At 41.0% G+C, this 27,815-nt stretch overlaps 1 protein-coding gene and 1 long non-coding RNA gene across 3 annotated transcripts; both read left to right on the forward strand.

Annotated features, from left to right (window-relative positions):
* The first annotated feature begins 10 nt into the window (after positions 1-10).
* LOC129349012 (uncharacterized) lies at positions 11-847 on the forward strand. The gene is made up of 2 exons (XR_008601795.1): positions 11-166; positions 383-847. It is a non-coding gene; the product is annotated as an uncharacterized LOC129349012 (long non-coding RNA).
* Positions 848-2,435: 1,588 nt separating this feature from the next.
* LOC111568405 (retinoblastoma-like 1 (p107)) lies at positions 2,436-27,815 on the forward strand. Of its 2 annotated transcripts, XR_008601829.1 has the most exons (23): positions 2,436-2,719; positions 5,298-5,431; positions 6,261-6,464; positions 7,251-7,315; positions 7,823-7,951; positions 9,488-9,651; positions 9,819-9,883; positions 10,160-10,334; positions 11,585-11,751; positions 12,753-12,865; positions 13,149-13,252; positions 13,502-13,639; positions 15,901-16,065; positions 17,740-17,893; positions 18,511-18,738; positions 19,416-19,618; positions 19,743-19,919; positions 21,064-21,135; positions 22,708-22,795; positions 23,427-23,575; positions 23,652-23,816; positions 25,328-27,483; positions 27,538-27,815. XR_008601829.1 is itself a non-coding variant. In XM_023270051.3 (22 exons), the coding sequence occupies exons 1-22, from the start codon at positions 2,558-2,560 to the stop codon at positions 25,520-25,522; spliced, it is 3,216 nt and encodes a 1,071-aa protein (XP_023125819.2). In that variant the 5' UTR covers positions 2,436-2,557; the 3' UTR covers positions 25,523-27,815. The 2 variants fall into 2 exon arrangements, 1 of the variants encoding a protein (XP_023125819.2); XM_023270051.3 differs by having other exon boundaries at positions 25,328-27,815.

Genomic DNA, 27,815 nt, shown 5'->3' on the forward strand with positions numbered 1-27,815 from the left:
AAATTGATGCAGAAAAGACAGAAATTGGTGCAGTAAAGTTCACTGGATTGCAGAGAATTCCCCTTTCCCATGTTTATTGCACCATATACACCAGCTAACCTTTATTTCTTCCTCTGCAGACTTGGACAGCAGTCCATCCTCAACATTCAGGCCGTCTCCAGCTACAGTAAGTAACAAAGCAGAGGACTTTACTGTATGAGGCATAAACACTGGAAATGTCTTCCCACGAACGAGACCTCCACACCCCGACCCGAAGGGGTACATCTGGAGAAAGAAATCGATCTAAATAAAAAACAGATCGAGAGGTCAAACACAAAAACGTTCATTTTTTCTCTTCCATGCAGCATCATCTTGGTGTCTTTCTCTGTGTGTTCCTCTGCAGGTGCTAAAAGTCCTAACGGCTACCACAGTAGCAGCAGCTCTCCTGCTCCAAAGCTGCTGATAAAGACCACTGAGATGAGAGATAACAGCCGATACAGCACTCACTGAGAGCACTATACACATCTTTAAATGTGTCAGGGTGCACATTTCACTACTAACTGTAACTTAGAGTAATGAAAAATTAAATCATCGAAACTCTGGAATTAAAGAGGAAATAGCAGCGGGCACCATTGTTTCTAATATGAACATATTCACTGTAGTCTGTGAAGGAGAATCTGATTTTAGTCACATGGGGCCTTGAACAGGCACTGTGGTAGGCTGCTGTATTGTTTTCTGTGTAATCCATAGGAATATAAGAATGTTGTAGACTTGAAAATCATTTTGGAGATCCTGTTAGAGTTTTAGAGTCACTGGGTTTGAGTTGTCACTTTTCTGCTGCTTTCGCAAATAAAGTGAACAAAAAGGCTCTGGAGTGTTTCTCTTTATTCCTTGAGGTTTAAAAGGTTGTGGAGAAATCAGATAACAATGATGATTTAATATACTTGGGCATACTATGGGCTTAATGAAACATGGAATACCAAACAATCACACTATTCCTGTTTTTATGTACATCTTCTGCATCTTATTCTGAAAGACAGCTCTGTAACGTAATATATGAGTCTGAATTTTTCAGACGAATCCAAAATATAACCTTTATCTAAGTGTTATTTTATGAATTGAATCCTTTAATCATATCAAGTTTTCAGTTTTAAGGATTAAATCTTCACTGAAAATAACAGTTTCTGTCAAACATCTGATCCAGTTTCAAAGGTTTATTCCACCTAAATAGTACAAATTATGATTTTAAAGGTTGATAGATAGATAGATAGATAGATAGATAGATAGATAGATAGATAGATAGATAGATAGATAGATAGATAGATAGATAGATAGATAGATAGATAGATAGATAGATAGATAGATAGATAGATAGATAGATAGATAGATAGATCAGAAATAATTTAACACTGCCCTCCAGAGGTTAGTTTCTGTATGTGCACTTCAATAGACAGGGACACTGGAGGAATTCATGTAATAGTGTGACTTTCACAGTGCTTTAAAAATAATAGAGTTCCCTTTCACCAGCAGAGCTGTTGTTAGGATCTAGATTCTAGAAACGCTGAGATTCACCCAGTCTAAAAATGTTCACATTTCAACCTGATCATTTTCAAATGATTTCACACTAAAATAAAGTGCATGACTCAGGTCACACTCCTCCATCCTTATGTGACATATGATCTGAGTTCTCTCCTGAAAAATAGATGTCATGGACTGTGATTGTTTTTCAAAAGGAAAAAGCAAAGGTATGAAAGAAAAATCTGTTTCCAGCAGCTGTTGGTGGTAAAGTCTCCAGTGCCCACCACAGCCAGAGAGAAAGGTCAGTGTAAATAAAGTTATTATTACCATTAATAATATATTGCATTGTTTTTCTTTAATTTCATCATCCTGTTTTAGCAGTGTTGTTTACGTGATACTCACACAGTCATAATTACATCAGGACTGATCCAATATGACTGTAGAATGTCTATGCATTTTATGTAGTTTACAAGTGTTCTCATACTACCTGTCAAAATCACTTTAAACCATTTAAATCGTCTTAAATCACTTTAAACCACGGTGTCTTGAAAGGTGTACTCTTATTGACTTTTATTACAATTAGTATTTCTATAGCTTTTAAAATTAGAAATGTTTTGTTTACAGTATTGTACAGCAAGTCTTTTAGAGTATATACTAGCCTTGAACGTTCATGTTACTAACCTGCCTGATTTGCCTTTTTGTTATTTTTGTTGTTGTATGTAAGCTGCTGCATATTTTGAAGTTTCCTCAGAATTAATTAATTAAATATCTATCTATCTATCTAGCTAGCTAGCTAGCTAGCTAGCTATCTCTATCTAACGGGTGAGTCCTGTTGCCTGGTAACATCTGTGTAAGGGGGTTGGGCAAGCCGCCGCTCCCTCGCCTCTGATTGGTCAATGCCGTGAAGTTTTCGCGCCAACGCGCTGCATTGTGGGGATTGGTAGCGGAAGTCCGCCGGTGGTCGGTGTTTGGATGCGGTAGGGAAGCGCCGTGTTTTGGTGTTTCGGTTTTAACTCCGGGGGGATTTTAAACGTGAGGGGTTCGCAGTCAGCTCGGACGGATGCGGGGCGAGGAGTCGTCGGATTCGGAGTCGGGGAGGATGGAGGAGAGCTCGGTGCGGAAGAGCCTGGAGACGCTGTGTCAGGAGCTGAACATGGACGAGCAGACTGCCGCTGAAGCCATGGACAACTTCACCGGCATCTGGAACACCTACACTCTGGAGGTGAACACTGTCCAGAACCCTTCAGTAACCTGTTTATTAGAGTAGCTGCTGTAGAGGAACCTTTCTCTCTCAGTAAACTCTGCAGAAGTGAACTCCGGTGCATTGTGGGACACAAACACTGGAGTTAAAGGGCTTCACTCAACCACTGTTTTCATTTAGAAACACGAGTCCATCGATGCTAATTATACTAATAAGTCTGGTTGAGTTATTTACAAGTACGAGTCAAACATCTCTGTTTTCAGGCTCTCACTCAGATAGATGCTTTATTCTGTATTCATGAATGAAATCCCACATGTTAACATTACTGTAGATCTGTACCTTTTAATGCAGGTGAGCTCCTGTTTGAAGAGTTTAGGGTGAACTGAAGTACAATTAGTGACATGAAAACAAAGTAATCCACCCAGTCCTTGTTCATTGTACGAAACTTCTTCATATTCTCACAGCTTTTATTTTCCACCTCCAACTTATTGAGGCAAACAGAACACCATCAGATGTTTTTCATTACAGCGTTCAACAGCCTCTTCACAGAAATCACTAAACTAAGAGTCTGACAGAACACTACACAAAGAAAAGCAAACTTCTTCTTTACTTCATAAATGACTTCAACAATTAGCTGGTTAATTAAAATAGTACCGAGTCAGTTCATCAGTGTGGGAAATGCAGATCAAAACATTTGTGACTACACACAAATTCTGTCAGATAATTTTATATAAAAATTATAGATATTATATATAATAAATAATTTTTTTTTATTTGTTTATGTCTGTAAAATTCTACCACAAAAAGACAAGATTTGTTTAAAAGAAGTCATGGATTCTTGATCACATCGTTTTTCAGAGGGAAGTGTCTAATAAAATCATGTAAGGGGAAACAGATTTTTTGGCCTTAAGAGATTATTTTATTGAACCAATGCAAAACAGGTGAAGTCAAACTGCAGCATTTGGTGCCATATTGTGACAGAACAGCCTGTCTGTGTGCTCTAACATCGTTAATGAATGCCTTTACAGCAGCAACACTAACTAGTCGTTGCTCCCCGTGACAGAAAAGAGGGAGAAGCAGCAACCATCATGCTGGTAAAATGACACGAGGCAGCTACTGCCTCATTTATCCATCTGTAAACAGCTGCTTGGGTCCTATGCTGCTCTGCAAAGTGCTATTTACCAGCTCAAACTGTCACAACAGTCCCTGAGTCGCTGTGGTGGCTGAATGACTAAAGCATTATAGTGCCTCGTTAACTATATAACACATTGAAACCAGGGTCTGATGTTCTGTTCCACTGCGGCCAGTGCTGATACTATTAAACATTTCTATTGTGCAGTACGTAACTGGTTAACACTTTTATTCTCTCTTGTTATTTTCTGTTGTAACAAGCCTGTGCTGCTACTGTCCATCTATTATCTATGCATCTTAGTCCTCATTAGAGTCATGGGAGGCTGGAGTCTATCCCAGCTGACTGAGGGTGAAGGCAGGTTCACCTGGACAGGTAACAGTCTATCACAGGGCTACACATAGAGACAATCACACTCACATTCACACCTACTGATAATTTAGAATCACCAGTTAACCTCACCATGTTTGTGGACTGTGGGAGGAAGCTGGAGAACCTGGAGAAAACCCACCATGTACAGGGAGAACATGGAGACTCCATGCAGGAAGATCCCAGGCCAGGGGACGTGAACCAGGGATCTTCTAGCTGTGAGGCGACGGTGCTAACCACCAAGCCACTGGCAAACTGCTGCTACTATTATTTTTTTTTATTGTTGTCTAATATTCAGATTATTGTCTTGATGAGTAGTTGATCATTCTGTTCATCGCTTGTCAGAAAGTTGGTTAAAAAATATGGTATCCCAAGATGCAACAGGCCAAAAACCAGAATATATTGAATTTGCAATAATAAGTAACAACAACCTGGTTGTCTCACATGTCTGTACAACATTACAAAATGTTTTAGGTGGAAAATACAATAGTAATAATTAGAATTACTATAATGTCAAAAACGTACGGAGGAAGGAGAAAATGAAATTGAGAACCTAAAGGCAGGAGCTAAAATCATAAAGTGGACATAAAGGCTTTCTTACAGTGACATAAAACAAACAAACGAAAACAGAAAATACACACATTTGACTTTTTACTTAAAAAGTGATGCAGGTGATTAAATAATTGTCAAAATAATTCAAACCTAATTTGCTGTTCCTGTTAGCTATTTCATGTAGGTATTATGTTTGAAAATGAGTTGAAAGGCCAAATGCAGTTGTCTTGTGTGCTGTTTTATTGATTTTTATTTTAAAAATGTATTTCTCAGTGCTGAAAGTAAAATGTTGTGCAATTATATCTCACTGGGACATTCAACAGACTCATTGTCAAAACAATCACTTATGTTTTCTGCTGTTAAATAAAAAATAAAAATTTTGCAGGGGTTTTAGCTAAGTGTGTGTACATGTGTAATTGTGCTGCATAACCTTTAATGTTGCGGTCGAAATTGCTTGAAGCGGACCAGCGATCATCAAGCTTTCTATATCAGCAGAACGATGGTGTCGCCGCTGTTTGCTAACATGGTTCACTTTGTGTGTTTCTGCAGGGGGAGGTGGTGCACTGGCTGGCCTGTTCGCTGTACGCAGCCTGCAGGAAGGGCTCCACTCCCACAGTGGGTAAAGGACTGATGGAGGGAAACTGCGTCTCCCTCACTAGGATCCTTCGCTCGTCCAAACTCAGGTCAGACGCTGGCACCTCTGCAGGACAATAATCCAGTAAAACCTGCCTCTGAATACGGCCCAATGCATAAAAACACTGAACTATTTTAAATAACTAATGGATTCTGGTTAAATGTCTTTTATTCTTTTAAAGCTGTGTAATCCTTCAAACTACTGGATCATGAACTATGTGTTTGCAAACTCAGGCTTTGCCAAAGTGAGTTGAAAAATGTGAGCAGTTGTTCAGTGAGTTATTTTAAACAGGAGCCAGTGAACAAGCACAGTAGACCTGTTTTTATATCTCCTCTTTGTCTGTGTCACAGAGCTACCTCAGGTTATAAACATTTCTCAGAGAGCCCATAGTGTACACATTTAGAGGTTCCTAATTTATTTTGTGGAAATGTAGAATAAACAGAAATGAAAGAGCCCAGCTGCTGTGTTTTCCTGTTCTTTTTTAGACTTGTCATTCTTTAACACCTGGGCTAGTTTCATTCTTAAACCTACTGCTGAGTTTTTCTTATCTTAGAATGGATGTTTGACCACACACAGCAGTGAGCCTGACTGATAAAATGCTGTAGAGTGAACTCATCTGACAAAAATCTAGTATTTTTCTTTTTTTTTTCACTGTTCAGTAACAGACACATCAATAATGCTTGAGTACTTGGAACCCAAAATGTGAAAATTGATTTTATGCTAAGTTCTTGTATGATTTTCCTTTGGTGCCTGCTCAAACCTCTTTGGATGGTGTAAAAACAATTCTCACTGCAAGAAAACCCTTGTTTTTGTTATTTTACAGTGGAAAGTTAGTTGCTCTGTATAAATGTTTTTGGACACTTGTGTTCATGTCTCAGTCTGATCCAGTTCTTCTCCAAGATGAAGAAGTGGGCCGACATGTCCAACCTCTCGCAGGACTTCAGGCTACGAATGGATCGACTGGAGCGAAACTTTGAGGTCTCCACCGTGATCTTCCGCAAGTTTGAGCCCATCTTCATGGACATGTTTCAGAATCCACAGGGAGGAGAGCCGCCGCGACAGCCACGCAGCAGGAAACACAGGCAAGACACACAAACAGAGGATGCTGGGCTATTAGGTTCATAAAGACTTACTATGGCTGCTACTTGTAGAACTCCTACTCTAACCTTGAACCAAGTGTTCCCCTGAAATGTCTTGATTTAGTAGTAAGAGACTTCTTTTTTGTCCAAACCATTTGACTCTGATGGTGTGTGTCAACTGTATTCAATGTTCAGCAAGGGAGCAATGGTTTTGTTTCCATGAATATAAACATATATGAAGAGTACGTTATAGTCTAAATAGTTTTCCTGGTCATAAAGAAGTGTTTTTATTGGGGAGCTGTTACAGTTTAGGGCTGCATGTGGCAAACAGCTGATTGAGAATAATAAAAGTTGCTATATTTAACAATAGCACTTCCAAGCATCCAACTTATACTTACTCCTTGAGTCCTCTTTGCTACTGTGACCTGGAAATCAGTCCCCTCTGCCATCATGGAGGGGACTGATTTCCTACCGTAACCCTTAAATGCTCAGTAAGGAGAGTGGAGCTTAGAGCGAGTAAACACAGCTGTGTTCTACATAGGGCTGGACCCAAATATCCCAATATTCGGTCCAGACAGTGGTATCTGGATATTAATTTTGAGATCAGAACGTTGGACGATGTCGTGCCCCCAGACACTGATATTCGGGCCAGCCCTAGTTCTACGCACAGTACCTACAGGTTCTATACGTGCAACATGCAAGACTGGTTTCTGTGGTTTAGTGTCGCACACACACACACCATCCCCTGCCCAGTCTAACAGAGTGTGTGTCGTCTCTCTGGCCCTGCAGGCGGCTGCCCTGTCACATCAGTGATGTGTTCAAGTTCTGCTGGACTCTGTTTGTCTACACCAAAGGTACCGTGAAATGAACCCCACTGCTGTGGGGCTCGTTGCTCAGTTACCTTTCTACTGACATCAGTGTGGATGTTTGAAGTGATGCTGAGTGAAACTCTGCATTATGGCTTAATTAAATAATATCAGTGTTGGTTAGTAAGACATGAAGTTACTTGTTTTAAATATTTATTGGTTTTCTACATAATGTCTCTGTTGTTTTGTCTGAACAATATCATAAACACACCAAAGTGCAGGGGGAGATATTTACATGGTTGGTTTTATTACATCTGCAGTCCAAAACCAAAGACATGCCAGTGATTCTTACATGTTATGAAGAAAAGCATCAGATTCTCACAGCTGAGAGTCTGAAAGCAGCAAATTTTCGGCGTTTTTCTTCTTAAAAAATGACTTAAACAGTTCATCAGTTGTAAAAATAGTCATTTTCTATCAAGCAGCTTAGCAAACATTGAACTTGCTGCAGCTTTACTTGTCCTCTACACAGCGCCTCATGTGTTTGTGTTTCTGAAGGGAACTTCCGTATGATCGGTGACGACCTGGTGAACTCGTACCACCTGCTGCTCTGCTGTCTGGACCTGGTGTTTGGAAACGCTCTGCTGTGTGCCAACAGGAAGGACCTCATCAACCCGACGTTCAGAGGTGGGCTGTGTGTGTGTTACAGGGTTCACTCAGAATGAAAGCTACAAATACATAACATAACATAATTTCACGAAACCTAACCATCAGAATCATGGATCCACGGATTTGTTAAAGATTTCTGTATCATTGCCAGATAGCAGCACAGTGTCACTGTAACCATGACAACAAGTGAACACGACATCAGCTGCCTGCTGATGATCACATGATTGTGGGACTTATCAGGACTTATCCATCAGAAATGATACAAAGAGGAACTGAATTGTGGGGGTGTTTCTGAGTCCCATCAATTCCTGCTGACCGCCATATATTTAGATAACACGATTCGGTATCTGTACATAACGTACACATGCAGAACACGCCTGTGTTCAGTGTAACGTCATTTTGTTTGTGGGTACATCTATGTTAAATGGACACATTCTATGCTACTGTGATTTGTGATCATCAATAACTAATAAATAAATAAATGCTGAAGTTCTTAAAAAAAAAAAAAAAAAAAAAAAAAGTTTTCAGACAGCCATACGGGGGACTGAACAGCCTTGGCGGAGTACTGTGCTCTCAGAGTGCTTTTCTAGTCCTCACATGTAGAAAATATAATCCGAAACAGATATTAAATTATAATCCAGGCAAAAGGCATCAGGACTGCTGCCGCCAAAGCAGGAAGGAAAGCTGGCAAATAGCGGCTTACTGTGTAAATGTATAAATGAGTAATAGGTTCGTCATTGTCACTGCCTCATTATTAAAGAATTTAGAGCTGACTAGAATAACAGTTGTGTATCAGGTAATTATCATTCAGTTTAATTATCATCATGCAGCTAAAGATTATAGAATGAAATACAGATTTATTCCCTTTATGCTACTCAGAGAAAAAATTAAACAACAAGTAATCAAGTAATAAAAATAAAGCAGTTTTGGTGGTGATGTGGTGGATTAATTCAGTAGGCTCTCAATGAATCTCATTTTTATAGCGTTTAAAGCTATTTCAGTCTGATTCAGCCCTGGAATGTTAAACAGGTATGGGAGCAAATAGAGAATAAATCATTTAAGTAGGTAAGTAGGGCTACAAGCAATGTTTAGACTATACACTCTGGTGGGGCTTGAGTTTTAGTTTTTCAGTTTCTGTTTTCCGAATGTATCGCTATACAAAGGCAGATAGAACAATGAAATGGCTTTTGTTCGGCATTTGTTCCTGCCCTTCTCACTATCTGTGCACTGAGCTCTGCTGGATTTTCCTACAGCTTTCATCAATAGCCGGTGGTTATATACGCATTGATCTGTTATCTCAAACATAACCTACAGGTTAGGAATTCACCATAAGGTGCTGCGATACACTCTGGTGGGAGGTGAGACTCAGTTGTAGTCCTGAATACCCAGTTAAACCTGAACAGACCTAAACAGACCTCAACCCTGCTTTGCTATTCCACTTGTTTCTGTCCACAGAAAAAAAGTACTGTCAGCTTTTCAGGATTACCTCTTGAATGGTTACGGTTCACTGAAGTTTCACCATCTTCTCTTGTTTATTTGTGTGTCTGTGTGCAGGTCTGCCTGCTCTGTACCGCCCTGACGGCCATGTTTCCTCTGATGAACCTCCTCCATGTGTGTTGGAGAGGCTGTGTGAGCTGCATGACGGGCTGGTGGTGGAGGCCAAGGGCATCAAGCAGCACTACTTCAAACCCTACATACAGAAGCTCTTCCAGAAAGAGGTGCTTTATTCAGGTTTTCCTGGTTTCTCCACTCATCCTTGCTGTTTTATCTTTCCTCTGTGGTCACTTGATGATCGTCCCATATGTTTGTTGTTTTCTTTTTAAAACAAATATTCTACTTTTAGTCTGCTCCTGTTAACTTACATTTATGTCTTCTCACCAATCAGATTCTGAAAGGAAACGAGGAGCTTTTGACAGAAATGTTGGATCCTCAGAACTTCATTGACAACAAGTAAGTAAGAAGAGCACAACTAGAAACTGCTTCTCTTTCTTTGCCATCCCTCTGTTTCTCTGTCTTCAACTCTTTGTGAGGCTTTGTTAAAATATGAGTTGTGTGTGTGTGTGTGTGTGTGTGTGTGTGTGTGTGTGTGTGTGTGTGTGTGTGTGTGTGTGTGTGTGTGTGTGTGTGTGTGTGTGTGTGTGTGTGTGTGTGTGTGTGTGTGTGTGTGTGTGTGTGTGTGTGTGTGTGTGTGTGTGTGTGTGTGCGCGCGCACGTGCACGTGCGCAGTAAAGCCATGAACAGGGAGTACGAGGAGTACGTGTTGACGGTGGGAGACTTCGATGAAAGAGTGTTTCTGGGAGCTGATGCTGACGAGGAAATCGGAACGCCGAGGAAGATCATTCAGGAAACAACTGTTAGCCAAACAACGGCGCAGAACCAGCTGCAGCAGCACGTGGAGAAGGTAAAAACACACAGAGATACAGCAGCAACAACACACACACTCACCAAGCGCTTTATTAGGAACACCCGTCCAATCAGTCAATTGTGCAGAAATGATACAAATTACGACCTTCTTGTTTACATCAGACATCAGAATGGGGAGAAAGTGTGATCTCAGAAATTTTAGAATAGGAAATAAATTTATAACAGCAGCATGTTAATGTAGAGGAGTGAGGTGTTACTGAGCTGATGAAGGTAGAAGTCTGGGTTGGAGGAGGAGGAGGGTGGAGGAGATGGTGGACCTGGTCTCTCCAGTCTGAGCATGTGCAGTAGGAGGAATGTAAACAACAATGGAGATGATCACAGTGAACTCCGTGGCAGATAGTATGATCTCAGACTAACTGCTAACAGTTCAGTGTCCTGCTATAGATCTGTTCTGTGATGGTAACGTGTTACAGCAGGGTTCCACCATCACAAGCAGAGCAAGTCCTCCACCTCTCCTCTTACTGCTCATGTAGTCTGGAAGCCTCTGTCTCTGCTGTTATTCTCAGTAATACAGTCTTTCAGCCATGTTTCTGTATAAAACATGAGGCTGCTTTCCTGGTAGAGTCTTTGGCTCCTGATGAGTGTCTCCAGCTTCTTCTTCTTATCACCCATAGAGCAAACATTTCCATGATAGCAGATGGAAGAGCCGGTCTATAAGCCTCTCTCCAAACTCTCCTTCTTCCTCCTGTTCTTTTTACTCCAGCTCATCTCCCTCTATGTCTCCTCTGTAGTAATTCCTCCAGAATATCATGTCTAAACATCCCGGCAGTTTTATAGAGCTCAGTGAGATCAGAGACTCCTGTTGGGAGGAAACAATATCTGTTTGGCTCTGTTGCTCCACAGGTAGAACTCCACTGAGCAATGGTAGCAATGGCCTTTTACACTCCATTTCCTCCTCTTTACTCCACCAAGATAATAAAAAACACTAAGAAACTAACGATCGTAAAAAAAAAAGTGTTTGGCATCAAAAAAAAACAACAATAAAAAAATAGCACACTAAAGTGAAGAACACAGAACTAAAAAGCTGCTGCATCACTGGTGTCCTCTTGTTTTCTTTTGAATGATGGCATTATTGTCCTGGCTAAGTACTGCAGCTGATCGTGTGCATCCCTCCATGACCACACTTTACTGTTCAGCCCTACATAAACAACAGACTCTTGGTTTCATGTTCTGAAGTAAATACAGATGGTGTCAAGGCGCTCACAGAAACAATCTGTCTGTCTGCAGTCCGGCTCTCTCGCCCCCTCCACTCCTCTAACGGGACGAGTCTACCTGAAGGAGAAGGACCTGCTCGTCACGCCTGTTTCCTCGGCAACGCAAAGTGTGGGCCGACTGCAGAGCATGGTGGCCGGTCTGAGGACGGCACCCAGCGACCACCTGATGCAGATCTTCAAGTGAGTGCTCAGCTCTGTCTCTGTATGCAGAGAAATGACCCCAGAGTAAGAAGATGAGAGAAGAGGGCACGGCAGCAGATTAAAGAAAGATGAAAAAAAATGAATACAATCAGGATGAGTCGTCTGTTACTTTGGGGGTAGAATTTCTTATTTTTATCTGCTTTTTTGTGTTGTACTTTAAGCCTCTGAACCCCAAGCAGTTTCTTGGCATTTAGTTTACTGGCTGTGGGCTCATTTTTCACTGCAACATGAAGTTCTGCACCTTTATAGAAACAGCACAACCATGGCTAGAAACAGAAAGAACTCAAAATTTTCTTTTAAGCAATATGACAACATGGTACTGCGATAAACCTAAAAGCACTTAATTTCTTTGATTATTCAGCTTTTATTAAAAATTTTAAACTAATTGAAATCAACATGTACAACATTTTTTTGCAAGCAACGAGTCTTAACACAACTGGGAAAAAGTCACGACTCGAAGTCCATTTTTCATTTATTTCCATATTTGTCTTTTATCTGCTCTGTGTAATCACATCATGCAAGTTTAACTGAAAAGTTCCTGAATTTTTGTCATGTAACTGTTGGTCACAGCTGAGTTGTGTGTGACTTCATGGTTGAGCACTGAGTTGTTTTGTTCGATGCAAATTCAGGTCAGAGCAAATCATTCATATCTGGTGAATTTTTAAATGAGACATATAAAATGAAATGTTTTTGATGACATATTTTTTTAAAGTTTTAATCTTTCCCAAAAGCATGGCACATCAAATATGACTATTTCAAGGTCATTTCAAACCCACTTTTGGTTTCTGGGACTCAAAGGGGTAAAATGGACATTTTTTTTGTTAGTTTTTTTGGTTTTTTAGTTGTAACTGCTCTTAACGCTTTTTACATTTAAAACCTTAAAATCCTAACTGAATTGCAGAGTTTTAAATGAATGGTTCTAATGTGGTAATACAGTATAATTGTATAATAACATAATGTTTCCTGTGTTCCTATCAAAGGTCCTGCTCCAGAGATCCCACAGAGTCCATACTGGCTCGAGTCAAGATTCTGGGACAAACCTTCAAAGAACATTACACCAACGACTCAGACGATACGCCTGGCTCTCATATAGGTACAACACACACACACACACACACACACACACACACACACACACACACACACACACACACACACACACACACACACACACACACACACACACACACACACACACGGCTGGTGGTGACGTATCCTGAATTTTTTACGGATCAAATTAACCTTGAGAACTAGAAGTTTTACTATTTTGGATGTTTAGCCCTCGTCTGATCACTGAATCCTCCACAGCTGATTTTGACAACCTTGGAATCAGAGTCAGCAGGATTCCTGTGACAGATGAATGTCTTTTGTTTCAGACTTTGCAGAGAACCGTCTGAAGCTGGCGGAGATACTCTACTACAAGATCCTAGAGAACGTCATGGTTCAGGAGACCAAACGGCTGCAGGGCAGAGACATGAGTGTAAGCAGCCTCTAAAGTGTGCGATACCAAACACCATGACCGCTCAAACATGACAAGAAAATGTTCCAAAATCATCTGTAGTTTGAATTTTGATCAAATATCTGAAGCAGCTCCAAAATGTCAATCTCACTGTTCATTTCTTTCCAACTTCCAATTCCAGCAGATGTCTGTGTTATCTGGTTTTATGGCGGTTTTATGAAAACGTGTGTTTTTGTAGTGGATATAAATGTGTGTGTGCACTGTCCTCAGGTTTTACTGGAGCAGGACATCTTCCACTGCTCCCTGATAGCGTGCTGTCTGGAGGTGGTGCTGTTTTCGTACAGCTCCCAGAGGACCTTCCCATGGATCATCAGCGTCTTCAAACTGGCTCCGTTTTACTTCTTCAAGGTAACAACAACATTCACATTTGTCAGTTGAGCCAGACAGATTTCTTGATTTAATAAAATGACAAGAGGGGCACTGTATTTAGGCTCTTAACTGAATGTTGTCCTTTGCACACGGCGCTCTAAATGAAACTAAATCTTTGAGTGATGGGGAGAGTACGGTATGCAACACGTCAGTATGCTGCTTTGCAGTATCACTAAAATGTCAAATGACCTCTCAATAATTGCATTATTTCTGAAGTCGAACAGTAGAGTATTCCCTCTTTGGAACATCCTAAAAACATATAATATATTTTGCAAATTTCAGACTATATTAAAAATACAGGCCACAAAGTAGAAACTCGCTGCAACAAAAGTTAATGCACTTCACCAAATATCAGTCCAGCAGTAATCAGGAGGTACAGAATGAGCCACTAGTCAGAGCTGCTGCTGTTGATGTACTTCTGAAATGCCTCCACAGACGGTGCACTACTTTAACAATCCAGCTGTGAGAAAACACACGGCAGCTGCTTCTCAGTGGTTATGAATGGACGGCTCACATAGTGTGAAGGACGGGGCCGAATGTTAACCTAACCTCTATGGATGATGTCCAAGAAAAGCAGCCTTGTTTGCTTTTTGGCACAAAACTGTGAAATTAAATAGAATACAGGCCTGATGAATATTGGAAGTGCAGTCTTCGGTTGGATTACACCGAAATAAATGTGTTTGATTCAGACCAGGTCCAGAAAGTTTGGTGTGAACCTGGTCAGGACTACCACAGTGAATGCATGGTCCTGACAGTGAAGCACAGATCTGGGTGTGATGATGTGGTTCTGTACGAGTACAAAAGGTGCTGGGAAGATGATATTTACTCCACCCACCAAGGAAGGCGGTGGAGTTATGTGACAATCATCATCTGTCCCTCTGTCTGTCTGTCTGTCTGTTGGCAACATTACTCAAAAACAGATGAAGGGATTTGGATGAAATTTTCAGTGAAGGTCAGAAATGACACAAGGACCAAGTGATTAGATTTTGGCAGTGATGCAGCTTATAGACTGGATCCGTGGATTTGTTAAAGATTTCTGTATCATTGTGAGATAGTGGCACAGCGTCACTGTAACCATGACAACAAGTGAACACTACATCAGCTGCCTGCTGATGATCACATGACTGTGATCCTACTATAAATCCACCACTGAGGACTTATCAGGACTCATCCATCAGAAATGATACAAGGAGCAAGTGATTAAAATTGTGGGGGTGTTTCTGAGTCCCATCAATTCCCGCCTCCCGCTACATATTTAGGTCAGCCGATCCGGTATCCGTACATAACGTACACGTGCAGAACACATGCCTGTGCTCAGTGCAACATCATTTTTTATTTAAGATTTCATCCGTCGGAAATGATACGACTGAGCAGCCTTGGCGGAGTACTGCACTCTGAGTGCTTTTCTTGTTATAGATGGCACTATTAATGCTGACATGATGACTTCCAGTCTGCACAAGATGGAAGAATATTCCAGAGTGGTAATGATCCAGATCACACTGCCAAAGTCATGTGTGTTTCTACAGGAGAAGAAGTTGAAAACTTTGACCAAATATGTTGTCTGACCTAAACCCAATAGAACCCCTTTGTGGTATTTTAAAACTCTCCAACAAAGAGCAGCTGAAAGATGATCTTAAGAATGAGTGAACACCTCCAGAAGTGTGTACAAGACTGGTATCCTACATGCTGAGAAGGATTGAATTAGTTCCTGCTCTAGATGTGTTTTTTATTTACATGAGGGCGAACACCTTCCTGTTCAATGTGGAAGTGATGCTATTATAGTAAAGCGATTCAATTTTCACTTCATTTGACATCCACATTATAAAGGGTGTCCCTAAAGGCTGGACACAGGAAATCTCATTAACTATCATTTTTTTGCCTCCATAGATTAAATATGGCTTTTGTATTAAATATGTATTGATGAATTATCAAATATATATTAAATTCAATATATCAAAACATGTATTTATTGAACAAGCTGTTGTTAAAAATTAAATTTCTTGGAATTACGTATTTTTGCCTATGTGTCCGGACTTTAGAGAAACCCTGTAGTACCCACAAAAACTTCACCTTGGCCTCGTGAAGCATATTATGGAGCCATTTAATGTACAATGCAGCCAAACACTGCATTTAGTGCCGCTAAACTTCAGTGTACAACGTAATGTGTCTGTTTTGTAGTTGAGTTCTACCATTGTTTTTCATTGTTAACAAGCTTTCTAACTGGTCTGTTGTGTGTGCAGGTGATCGAGGTGTTTATCCGCTCAGAGGAAGGCCTGTCCAGAGACATGGTGAAGCATCTGAACTCAATTGAGGAGCAGGTCCTGGAGAGCAGAGCGTGGACTGCAGACTCTGCCCTGTGGAGCGCCTTGCAGGTTGCTGGGAACAAAGTTCCCACAGTGGAGGAGGTCAGCAGGACACAAACTCACAGAAACATACAAAATAATAATGATCAAATGCTCCATTGCTGTGCAGACATTAGGCCCCTCTACAGATGTTGAGAGAAGGTAGGAGATGTCCTTGAATAAGCGTTTTAAAACTTGAGGCCAGTGTGCAACACTTTGAACAAATAGAATAAGATTTGTTGTGAACTGCTGAGGTTAGTGTTAATAATGAAGCTGATTTTATTGAACCAAAAACAAAATAATTTCTTCTTTGTTCTTTAAAAAGTGTTAAATTATTTTCAAAAATTGCCCAAATCTCCTGCAAGAAGAAAAAAAGCAAGTTTGTTGTAAAATAGCAAGTAAACATTTAGACATGTTTACTTTGCAAAAAACACAGCAATTTTTTTTTGTTAGTTCAAAATGTTTTTTTTTTTGATAAGGTTCAGTTTATTTGCACAGTTAGAAGTACAAAGACTGAACAGGAATAAAACAAATTAATTCTTCAAGCAAAATCAAAGACAAATTGGCTCTTTAAATGTTTCTGTAAGTGTTTCATTTTGATTTTATTTGAACAGAAAGAAACAAACAATAGCAAAGAGAACAAGTTAAATACTGCTTTTGCTGATGTGTTTCCCTGACCACCTCCAGGTTGTTGTTGTTTCCTCAAGCACAGCTATAAGGGCAGCATATTAAAATTGAAGTCTGAACCTGTTGACCCTTCATTAGTTACGTTGTTACTCACCTTGGGCTCATTTTGCTAAAGGATATAATAATGGCACAATCATGGTTGGAAGTAGAGAGAACTCAAAAATACTTTTTGTGCAGCGTAACAAATGTACAATATCATAAAACATAAAAAGAAAAAACTTGATTTTGTTTGATGATCCTTTTTTTTAAAAGTAAAAAGCTGGAATCATCATTTACAACATTTTCCCAATATCCCACTGGTGTTTCCAATGCTGGAAAAGTTGGTGCCTCGAAATACTACAGATATTTTTACTTTGCCAAGACACATGGCAGAGTTATGTTATGATTGGTGTTGGTTTGTCTGTCTGTCTGTCTGTCTGTCAGCAACATTAAACGGTATAACGGATTTGGATGAAGTTTTCAGGGAAGATCAGAAATGATACAAGGACCAAGTGATTAGATTTTGGCAGTGATGCAGCTTATAGACTGGATCCATGGATTTGTTAAAGATTTCTGTATCATGGCGAGATAGCGGCACGGTATCACTGTAACCATGACAACAAGTGAACACTACATCAGCTGCCTGCTGATGATCACATGATTGTGATTCTACTACAAATCCACCACTGAGGACTTATCAGATCTTATCCATCAGAAATGATACAAGGAACAACTGATTAAATTGTGGGATTGTTTCTGAGTCCCATCAATTCCCGCTACATATTTAGGTCATGTGATTCAGTATCCGTACATAACGTACACATGCAGAACACACGCCTGTGCTCAGTGCAGCGTCATTTTTTTTGTGGTACATCTATATTAAATGGACGCATTCTATGCTGCTGTGATTTCTGATCATCAATAACTAATATACAAATACATTTATTTAAAAAATGCTGCATTTCTGACGATGCCATATGTGGGAATGAGCTGCCTTGGAGGAGTACTGCGCTTTTCTTGTACTATTTGTCCCAACTGTGAGACTATATCTCACCTCCCATCTCTCTGCAGGTGAATTTTTCCTCCAGTCTTGACACTGGCTCTGGTTCTGGCTCCTTCAGTGCTGGTTCCACAGTTCAGTCCCACCTTCCCCTGGTGGCCCTCTCTCCCATCATCCACCCTCGTATCAGGGAGTTCAGATCAGGCCTGGGCAGTGCACGTAAAGGTGAGTCCCCTGCAGAGGAGCACATACCGACATGCCGTCTTTGGAAACCTTCTCTTATACTATAAAAACAGTTCACCAACGTGTGCTTTTGAAAATAGAGTGAGGAAACGGCCATGCATCTGTCTTTATTGTAGATCAGCAACAGTTAGTGTAAAAGTTTTTCAGGAGTTCCAAGAGGCAGTCGAATACCCCTGATTTACATAACAAAGACTAAAACCCAACCTTATGCAGGTGAGGAGCAGCCAACGTGATGCCCCGACTACCAAAAACACAACTCTGCTCCCAGAATGTACTGCAAACCTGCTTCTGTAGACAGTGAATAGAAAGTGTAGACACACACCATTAGTTATGCTACTTTCTCATCTGTTTGGAGAATATGTTCCATGCTTGCGCCGTAGATCAGCATCCACGTATTTCATGCATTCACACTACTGCCTTTGTAGCGTACTCACCAAACCACACAATTCAACTCACTTGGACTCTAGCAGACGCTTCCATGCTCTTGGATGCAGAAATGCCTCTGGACTCAGTCTGGTCTGTGTCTGGAGGTAGCTTCTGTACTTAATGTGTGAAATCGCCTTCATGAGCTATAGTTTGTTTAATTTCCCCTCTTCCAGATATGCCTCCATCTCCGCTGTCGGTCCATGACAGGTACAGCTCTCCTGCGGCCGGCAGCGCTAAGCGGCGTCTCTTCGGTGACGACCCTCCGGCTCCATCTCCAGGCCTCAACCCCAGCGGGAGCCCCATGCCGTCTCCAGCCAAGAGGCTGACGTTTGGCTCCAGCAGCACCCTGAAGATCGGAGCACAGGGGACCCAGACCACCGTCCTGAGCATCCCGCTGCAAGGTCGGTACACATTTACATCTCTACACCCTCTTTGATCGCTTCAGACGAATCCACAGAAACCAGACAGGTTATTCAGATGTTTCTTTCCCTGAGCTCAAGTGGTTTCTTGCAGAGGAAGTGTAGGAGCTGTAACTCACACTTTTGTTAACACATTCAGTGTGTAAAGCAGAAAAGTTACATTTATATTTAAGCACAAGCTTCACATGTAAAGAAAAATATTTTAAAAGCAGGAAAAGAATGAAGAGTCATGAATTCAGTCCGTCCTCATTAAGGTTGTAATCATAACAACACAAGCTAAAAGGAGACACACTTCACTGTGATGACCCTAAATTTGAGTTATCTGGTAAAATAAATCTGTTGTGAGTCCTCTAAGAACTACTGCATCATCTTTTCCTAAACACTTTTACATGACCTCAGTGGAGGACTTCATGAGGTCATGGAAAGATGTGAGTTAGAATTCTTGAGGACAGGATGTTGGTGTGGACCGTATCACTGTGAATCTTGCTGCCATATGGACTTGTGAAACTGCATCTTCATACCTTACAGTTTGACCACTTCTTTTCACAGCACATGTAGTGAAGCCCCTCCCCTGACAGACTGAGCTGAGATAAGTCTACATAAAACATGCTGGCAGCTTCTTTATAGAGCTGATTGTGTGTCTGTGTGAATACCTGCAGGGATGAATAATGAGCGCACCATCACGCTGATCCCAGTCCAGCCATGTGACTCCTCTGCTGCCGTCACCGCTCAGTTCCTGCTGACTGCCTCCCCCAGCCGGATCGCCCCCATCCCGGCCCCCGCTGCTGCCACGACCTCCGACCCCCAGACAGGAAGTGGACGGCCGCGACGCACCGGATCACTGGCGCTGTTCTTCAGGAAGGTAGGAGCTGCAGAACAGATGAAGATGGATTTTAGTGTCCTTCATGGTATATTCCACAGATAAATCTGGGAGGATTTATCCTGTGCGGTCGTGGTGGTTTCATCCTTTCTTCTGTGTTTCTCAGGTGTACCACCTGGCCAGTGTACGTCTCAGGGATTTGTGCGTGAAGCTGGACATCTCATCGGAGCTGAGAGGGAAAATCTGGACGTGTTTCGAGCATTCTCTGGTCCACTCTACCGATCTGATGAAGGACCGACACCTTGACCAGCTGCTGCTGTGCAGCATTTACATCATATCCAAAGTAAGGAAAGCTTCACGTTTAGTTCACCTTTTGAACCACAAAACCTTCCAGCAGGTTTGAAAGGGAAGCTGTCTTTTTAACAAATCTCCAAAATGACACTATTTACATGATGGTCCTGGAACTAATCATCTGTGATGTTCCTTCAGAAACTTAAACAAATCTCAGCTTAAAATCATAGAGTTTCAATGAAATGCCTTTGGTCTAGATGTGTCACCGAAACTGTTTGGAGTTCAGGGGTTTAAGAGAACTGGTGAGAGCTGTTTTAAAAGGAAGTTTCTCTGCTGCCTTCAGGAGAAATATATTTAGGACATTTTTCAGGTTTTTAATTTTTAAATCATAATTTTGTCCTTTGAGAGACGTGTGTTTCTGACAGCTGCACTAAACTAACAGCCAGACTGAAATTAAATAATATCCGGTAGCTCTTTTTTTTTTTTTTTTTTTTTTTTTAAAACAATTCTCAATATGATTCTGTTTCCACCTGTATCAGTATCATACAGTTTTATAGAGATGCTAAACATTTATATACATTAATTATAAAATGTAATGTCTAGATATGTTTTTCTCCCTCTGTCACAGTCGCAGTTAACCAAGTAACACTCTAACAACACAAACTCAAGTCATTCGCATGGATTTAAGTTACCAGGTTCCTCAGAGCAAAGCAGGTGTATTTGTTTTGCATATTTTAGCAACAGGTGCAGTGCAAGATGTGAATAAAATGTACTAGATGGTAGGAAAATGAAAAATATCAAATCCTAGCAGTGGGAGTGGACCTCTGGTGTTCTGGGAGAGAAACCAGGTTGGACATGTGATTAGTTATCTCTCTGTAGTTACTGTAAATCCTTAAAGACATGCAGCAGGTCGGTTCTGATCTCACTGGAGAAACCTCACGTATTTTAACTGTATTAGTGATGAGGATGATGATGGTACTTGTGTGACTGTGTTGGTGAAAACACAACTTCTAGAGTCAACTTTGTGTCATGAGACTTTCTCTCAGTCTTTTGTTATGAACACGTAAGCTGTAAAAAACAAAACCATCGACTGGGGATTCGGGGGTCGATCTTCTTTAATGAATCCGAATCGACTGTAAATTCACTTTCTGTGATTAGACCGAATGTGACTCCTGTGATTCCTGCCTTCATTGTAGATCACTAAAGAGACGCACACCTTCCAGGACATCATGAAGTGTTACCGGAGCCAACCACAGGCCAGCAGCCACGTAAGAAACACACTAAAATACACATGCTAGACAAACATAATGTACCATTAGCCACGTTTACATGAAGTTTTTTAATTCAGAATTATTAATTCCAAATTAAAGTTTACATGGACCGCACGTTTATCCCCTTCCTTAATTCCGCTTTAACACTTGAGCGTTGGAAAGGATTCTGATTGGACAGGAAGTGGACGTGACGTATCCCTGTTTACCGGAAGAAAACAAACTCCATTTGCCGCGGCATTTCTTTTCCCCAACAACATGGAGGAATAACTAATAAGCACGCTTTTCGCTTTGCTTTTTATTGTCGTTTTGAAACAGCAACTCGACAATGGCGTACTACTTCTGTTGCGTCACTTGAGAAGGAGAAGAGAGACAGAATACCGGAGAAAGAGGCAGAAGACCAAGCTGTGTACGTCGCTACGTCATCGCTACGTGAGGAGCCAAGCATGCGCAGAATGACCGGAATTAACTAAAGCGGAATTAACTGTATACATGAATAGAACGGACACAGGAATAAGTTTATTCAGAATTAACATCGGAATAAACCAGGTAGTTTATTCGGAATTAAGTTTATTCGGAATTAACTTTTTAATTTGGAATTAAGTGTTTACAAAGAGATTTTAAAGCAGAATTAACTTTAATTCCGAATTAAAGAAGAATTAAAGGTCTCATGTAAACGTGACATGTGGTTATTACTCTGCCAAGGAGTGCAGCGGAGTTCTGTGATGATCGGAGTTGGTTGGTCTCTGTCTGTCTGTCCGTCTGTTTATCTGTCTGTCTGTTAGCAACTTTACTGAAAAACAGACCAACGGATTTGGATGAAGTTTTCAGGGAAGGTCAGAAATGACACAAGGACCAAGTGATCAGATTTTATCAGTGATGCAGCTTATAGTCTGATCCACGGATTTGTTAAAGATTTCTGTATCATTGCGAGATAGCGGCACGGTGTCACTGTAACCATGACAATAAGTGAACACTACGTCAGCTGCTTGCTGACGATCACGTGATTGTGATCCTACTACAAATCCACCACTGAGGACTTATCAGGACTTACCCATCAGAAATGATACAAGGAACAACTGATTAAATTGTGGGATTGTTTCTGAGTCCCATCAATTCCCGCTACATATTTAGGTCACGTGATTCAGTATCCGTACATAACGTACACATGCAGAACACACGCCTGTGATCAGAGCAAGGTCATTGTGTTTGTGGGTACATCTATATTAAATGGACACATTCTATGCTGCTGTGATTTCTGATCATCAATAACTAATAAACGAATGATGCATTTCTAAAAAATGCTGCATTTCTGACAATGCCATATGTGGGAATGAACAGCCTTGGAGGAGTACTGCGCTCTCTGAGTGCTTTTCCTGTTATAATTTTTTTTTTTTTTTTAAAATGCTTTTTGTGAAGTCTTGTGCAGTATGTTTAATCCTGTAATTGTCTGACTATTGTGGACAGTTTGTGTTTCAATCAGATTGGAAACTTACTGAACTCTGTGTGTGTGTGTGTGTGTGTGTGTGTCTGTGTGTGTGTCTGTGTGTGTGTGTGTCTGTGTGTGTGCAGGTGTACCGCAGCGTCTTACTGCGTCACACTCCCAGAGAGCAGGTAGCTGATGAAAACATGGAGGTGGATTCTGTTTCAGGTGGAGAATGTAAGATCACACAAATTCTTCACTAAAAACCTTTAAATGAAGACGGAGGCCTGTGGTCACATTTAAAGCAGCACTACGCAGTAATGAGTAATACCCCCCACACCAATCCACAAACAACCTTATTTTAGACTGATTCTGAACAGTTGAACCATTTTAATGGAGGTGGTGTTCTCAAAAATGTGTTAGTTTTAACCTAAAAAACTGACTTGCAGTCAATCATGATCTGGGTTTCACTGCATAACCCAAAGAAAGTTCTTTCTTTTTCCAATTAATGCACATTTTGACTCCTTAAAGGGGTGCTGAAGCACAGGTTGAGACCACTGATTTTCCATTCATAATGTAGAAATCCAGAGTAAATCTAAATCCATATGACCATGGAACAACAGGGAACAACAGAGCACACCAGGGCCACAGCTGATGATTGTCTTCATCAGAGATTAAACTTGTAATTGGTCATATTTATTTATACATTGACTTACTGATTCATTTTCTTGAATATAAATGTCACAAAAAGCCAGCAGGATTCAGTTTATTATGATACAAGTTTGAGAAAGTCACATTTTTGACATTTGAAAAGCTCCAGTGTACAAACGTTTGACATGTTTAATGATTGATTCATGTGTTTCTGCAGCTGCAGAGAAAACCAATCAGCTCCCAGGAGATGCAAACTCCAACCAATCAGTGGAGGAGGAGCGTGGAGACCTCATCCAGTTCTACAACAGCGTGTTTGTCCTGAAGATGAAGAGCTTTGCACTGCGATACGCCATCCACGATAACCGGGTACGACGTCTCCCCGCTGCACGCTGAGCACGCTGAGGTTTGAGCGTTCTGTTTAACTTTGTGTTTGATCCTGCAGGCCGACGCTCCTCCTCTCTCTCCGTTCCCGTCGGTCCGGGCTCAGCCTCTTTCTCCTCGCAGAGTCTCTCAAAGACACTCGCTGTACGTCTCCCCTCACAAGAACTCAGCAGCCTGCCTCACCCCGAACTCCTACACCTACAGGATCAACAGCAGCCCGTCCAAGGCAAGAACACACTCACTCACATGGCATCCCTGGGTGTCCACAGATCCCTGCACTGGGACCAGACTGTCAGGAAAAAGACAACCTGCCGCCATTATTAGAAGGTTGCAACACTCCTGCTGTGACTGAAATGGAAGCAGCATGTGTAGTTCTTCATCATTGCATCTTTAGCATCAGATTTGGTAGAACTGGCTCCATAACATCAGTGTGACTGACCCGCTGCTGTTAGACTGTTGTTTACTCTTTTCTACAGTTTTGATGAAGCTGGAGTGAAAGGTTTCACAGCTTTCACTCTGACACAGTAATACTTATTGTATTTGAATGTTTATCCTGGTGTCTTTGATCCATTGAGCCCATTTTCATTCTAGCCTCACAGATCCTGTTCGTGAAGTCATTCAGGGATGATTTTTTTCTTAGGGGGTATTTTTATTTTTATTTTTTTTTAAAGCAGTTAATCAGCAGTTTAAGTAAAATACATTCATTTATTAATTGTCTTTAAAAGTAATTAACAAGGCCTTAAATCCACGTCTCACAGGTCTAAAAAGCCTCAGTCAATGAACTGTCAGTACCTCAGAACCCACCAATGTGATCAGGAGGCAGTCATCTTAAAAACAACTTGGTAAAATGACATCATTTATCAGAGCCAGGAACCGAAAACAGGAAGAATTCTTATATTTTCAACTTTTCAGCAGTCCTTTACCACAGTTTGGGAAAATAATTTCATCAGCATCACTTTATTCTTCCTACCCATTTAAAATGTGGAACAAAATCAACTGTCTGTGAAGCAGATTCTGTGAAAAACAAAAACAAAGAAATTGGTGACAAAAATGGAGTTTTTGGTTGAACTACAGGCTGTGTTTACACAGAGCAGAGAGGAGACATGTAAGGAAAGTCCATTACAATAGATTTCACTGGAATCACTTTTTTTTTAATGTGTCTCCTTTAAAAATTTGCCAAAAACTGCATTTGCGCTAACCACATTCTGTAAAGAACAAGAAGCTAAGATCCATGACAGCCTCAACAGCCTCAGCCTCAGACCAACATTCATGGGCGTTTTGAACTGCAGGCTGTGTTTACAAAGACCTTATTTCTATGGTAAATGGCACGTTACAATGTTTCCCATTCAGTCAGCGATAGCGACAGCGCTGCCATGGTGCCTGCCTACCACTGGGAACAGTTTGAGGTCAGCGTCTGGCCCATGGAGAGGCTGCAGATCAGTGGACAACCAGCTCTACTTCTCATGCAGTGAAAAATGAGGCCACAGTGATCCAAAGCAGGACAGGAACCGTGTGGGGTTCAGAGGGTTAAAGGTGGAGGATTTGCTGCCTCTCTTTCATACAGGATGGTGAACTGAGTATCTTTGTTATTGAGACATTTCAGGAGGTCACCACAGACCTGGAAACTTGTGATCTGAAGTAAAAACTGCCCCTGTAGGAAACAAATAATAATGCTGGTTGTTACTGTTAGTACCATGAACCTCATTCAACGCTGTCTCTTCATCTGCCTCCATGCAGGAACTGTCAGACATCAACCGGATGATCCGGCAGGGCTGCGTGAGCAGGAAGAGGGCCTTCACTATGGAGGGAGATGTGATGATGTCATCAGCGTGCGACTCCCCCAGTAAGAGGGCGTGTCCAGAGAACGGCAGCAGTCCAGATGTGCTGCTGAAGCGTCTGCAGGACGTCGTGTCGGAGAGGCAGAGTCACTGAGAACAGACAGAAACCAAAACCCCACAGTTCATATGAAGCTGCTCCTCAGGTTAACAAGCTGCCCTGACAGAAACCTTCAGGAAACTAAACATTAAGGGTCTTTCTTTCACAACTTTGACTTTGCTATTATGACCTGAGGGTCATAGAGACTGCAGCATGATTCATGCCGTGTTGTTTTAAACAAAGCAGATTGTAGTTCCACTGTCATCATCCCAAAGTTTTGACTTTTATACCAGTAATAATATCCAGGATGTGATATTTACACCGCATCAGTTATCAAAGCTTAGAATGGAGCAAACAGCAGTCAGACGATAGTCTGTGTGTCATTTACAGCCATCAGCATCACATTATGACCTTCGTGGAGCAGACTGATCCTGGAGCATCCCACAGATGATGGATGTTTTTCACTTCAGCTGTCAGTGGTCAGAATGTTGTGGCTGATCAGTGTGTACGTGTACAGACTGCTTTTATACTGTACCTGTCCACTAGGTATCATGTTTAGCTCCTTAGCTGTTCGTTGTTTCTTTTCCATTTTCACTCAGCCTCCTCTCCCAACCAGAAATCGGATCAACCAGTGACTTAAAGCGTAGGTTGTCGAGGTTCAGATGTTTTCAGAGACCTAACGTATCGACGACAGTTTGTCTTGGTGCTCACTTGCCGTATTATAATGGAAAAAAATCCCTGCAGCCCTAAAATATTTTTAATTGACCTTTTCATTGACCTCCATTATAAAAAAAAGACATCTGTAAAAGTGTGCTAAAAACAGGGTTTGATTTTACTTTTTCTACAATAAGCTTTTAATCTATTGAGGTTTTGTAAACCTTTGTGACCTGCAGTTACCCAGAAGACCTTCTCTCTGTCACAGTTTATTGGCAGTACATCACTTTGGCTTAACTATTTTGTCAGTGTAAATTGAATATCTGTTTGACCTAACTGGATAAAATGAATCTTGCACTAACCCTCTGCTGCACTGACCTACAGGCGTTTTTAACAGAACATGATGCAGCAAAAGATGCTTGAGGTACTTCAAAAATGATGCAAAAAGCTATTTTTCCTTGTAGTCACAGAATAAACAACCTGAATGAGCTTCTTCAAACAGTGTGGATCTGGACTAGTCTGATAGTGTTCAAATCAGATGTTATTGTAATGTAACAGTTTGACGATCAGATCTTTTTCCCATGTGGGTTGGATGCTGATGTTGAAGCATCAGAAGCATTTTTTTCAAAGCTTTTGGAGCTTGGTGACAGCTTGAGAGGTAATTCAGTGTTTCTGCAGGATTTCATTTCCACCTTTAACGGACTGAAAGAAACAGCACGCTCTCTCCATTAACAAAGAATAGCAGATGTTTGTAGTACGTTCTTGAATGTAACACCATCCCAGCTTTTTCTAAAACAAAAAAACATCTTATATTTTCTTTAAAGTCGGTATTGAATTTTACAGCCGTGATGAAGAAGAAAACATCTTCAGTGAATCGATACGAAGTTTTTTGGCTCAGATGACCTTTTTATTGTTTCCTTTTTATTCATCGTTGCGTTCACTGCGGTACGATGAAACTCTGGGTTACCATGACAACAGCGGTGCTCACATCTTTTCACGGTCGAACCTCTCAACCTGTCGGTGCCTTGTTTTAGACAAAAAACTGACGATATTTTTAATATAAATATAGGAATTTCAAGTCCAACTGGTGAACAGTAAAGCTCTCTGCTGCCAGGTGAGTTTCAACCCCCAACTTGTGTATAGTTTTCTCTAACATGATGTGTTTCACTACAATGTCTGCAGAACCTCCACTTTGTTTGGAGACTTTATTTCTGTCTAATCTTAATAGTCTCCTTTTAATATTTTCTTTCTTTGGTTTTGAACCATGTAATGCTGTATAATGCTGTAAAAACAGGCTGAATGCTAACAAAAAGAGCTCGACTCATGCAGCGCTTCTGTACCTAAGTGTGTGTGTGTGTGTGTGTGTGCGTGCGTGCGTGCGTGCGTGCGTGCGTGCGTGCGTGCGTGTGTGTGTGTAGTATCTACACTTGATCTTTTTACTGAATTTAACATACTGAATTGTTTTCATTTATACAACAGTACTGCTGTTAGAAATCAATCTTTGTAACGTTTAATATCTTTTTACTTTCATACCTGTTGAAGGAAAAGGTCAGAAATGAACCACTTAGTTTTTTTTTCTTATTGACAGCCTTAGAACATAATGATGGAGTCTGCTCTTCTGAACACTCACCAGTCAGTGACTTTTGCATTTTCTGCAGTCATTCAGGTTTTGTACAATAAAATTTACTTCATTCTT

The sequence above is a fragment of the Amphiprion ocellaris genome, chromosome 5, assembly GCF_022539595.1.
Source record: "Amphiprion ocellaris isolate individual 3 ecotype Okinawa chromosome 5, ASM2253959v1, whole genome shotgun sequence".
Taxonomy (NCBI): domain Eukaryota; kingdom Metazoa; phylum Chordata; class Actinopteri; family Pomacentridae; genus Amphiprion; species Amphiprion ocellaris.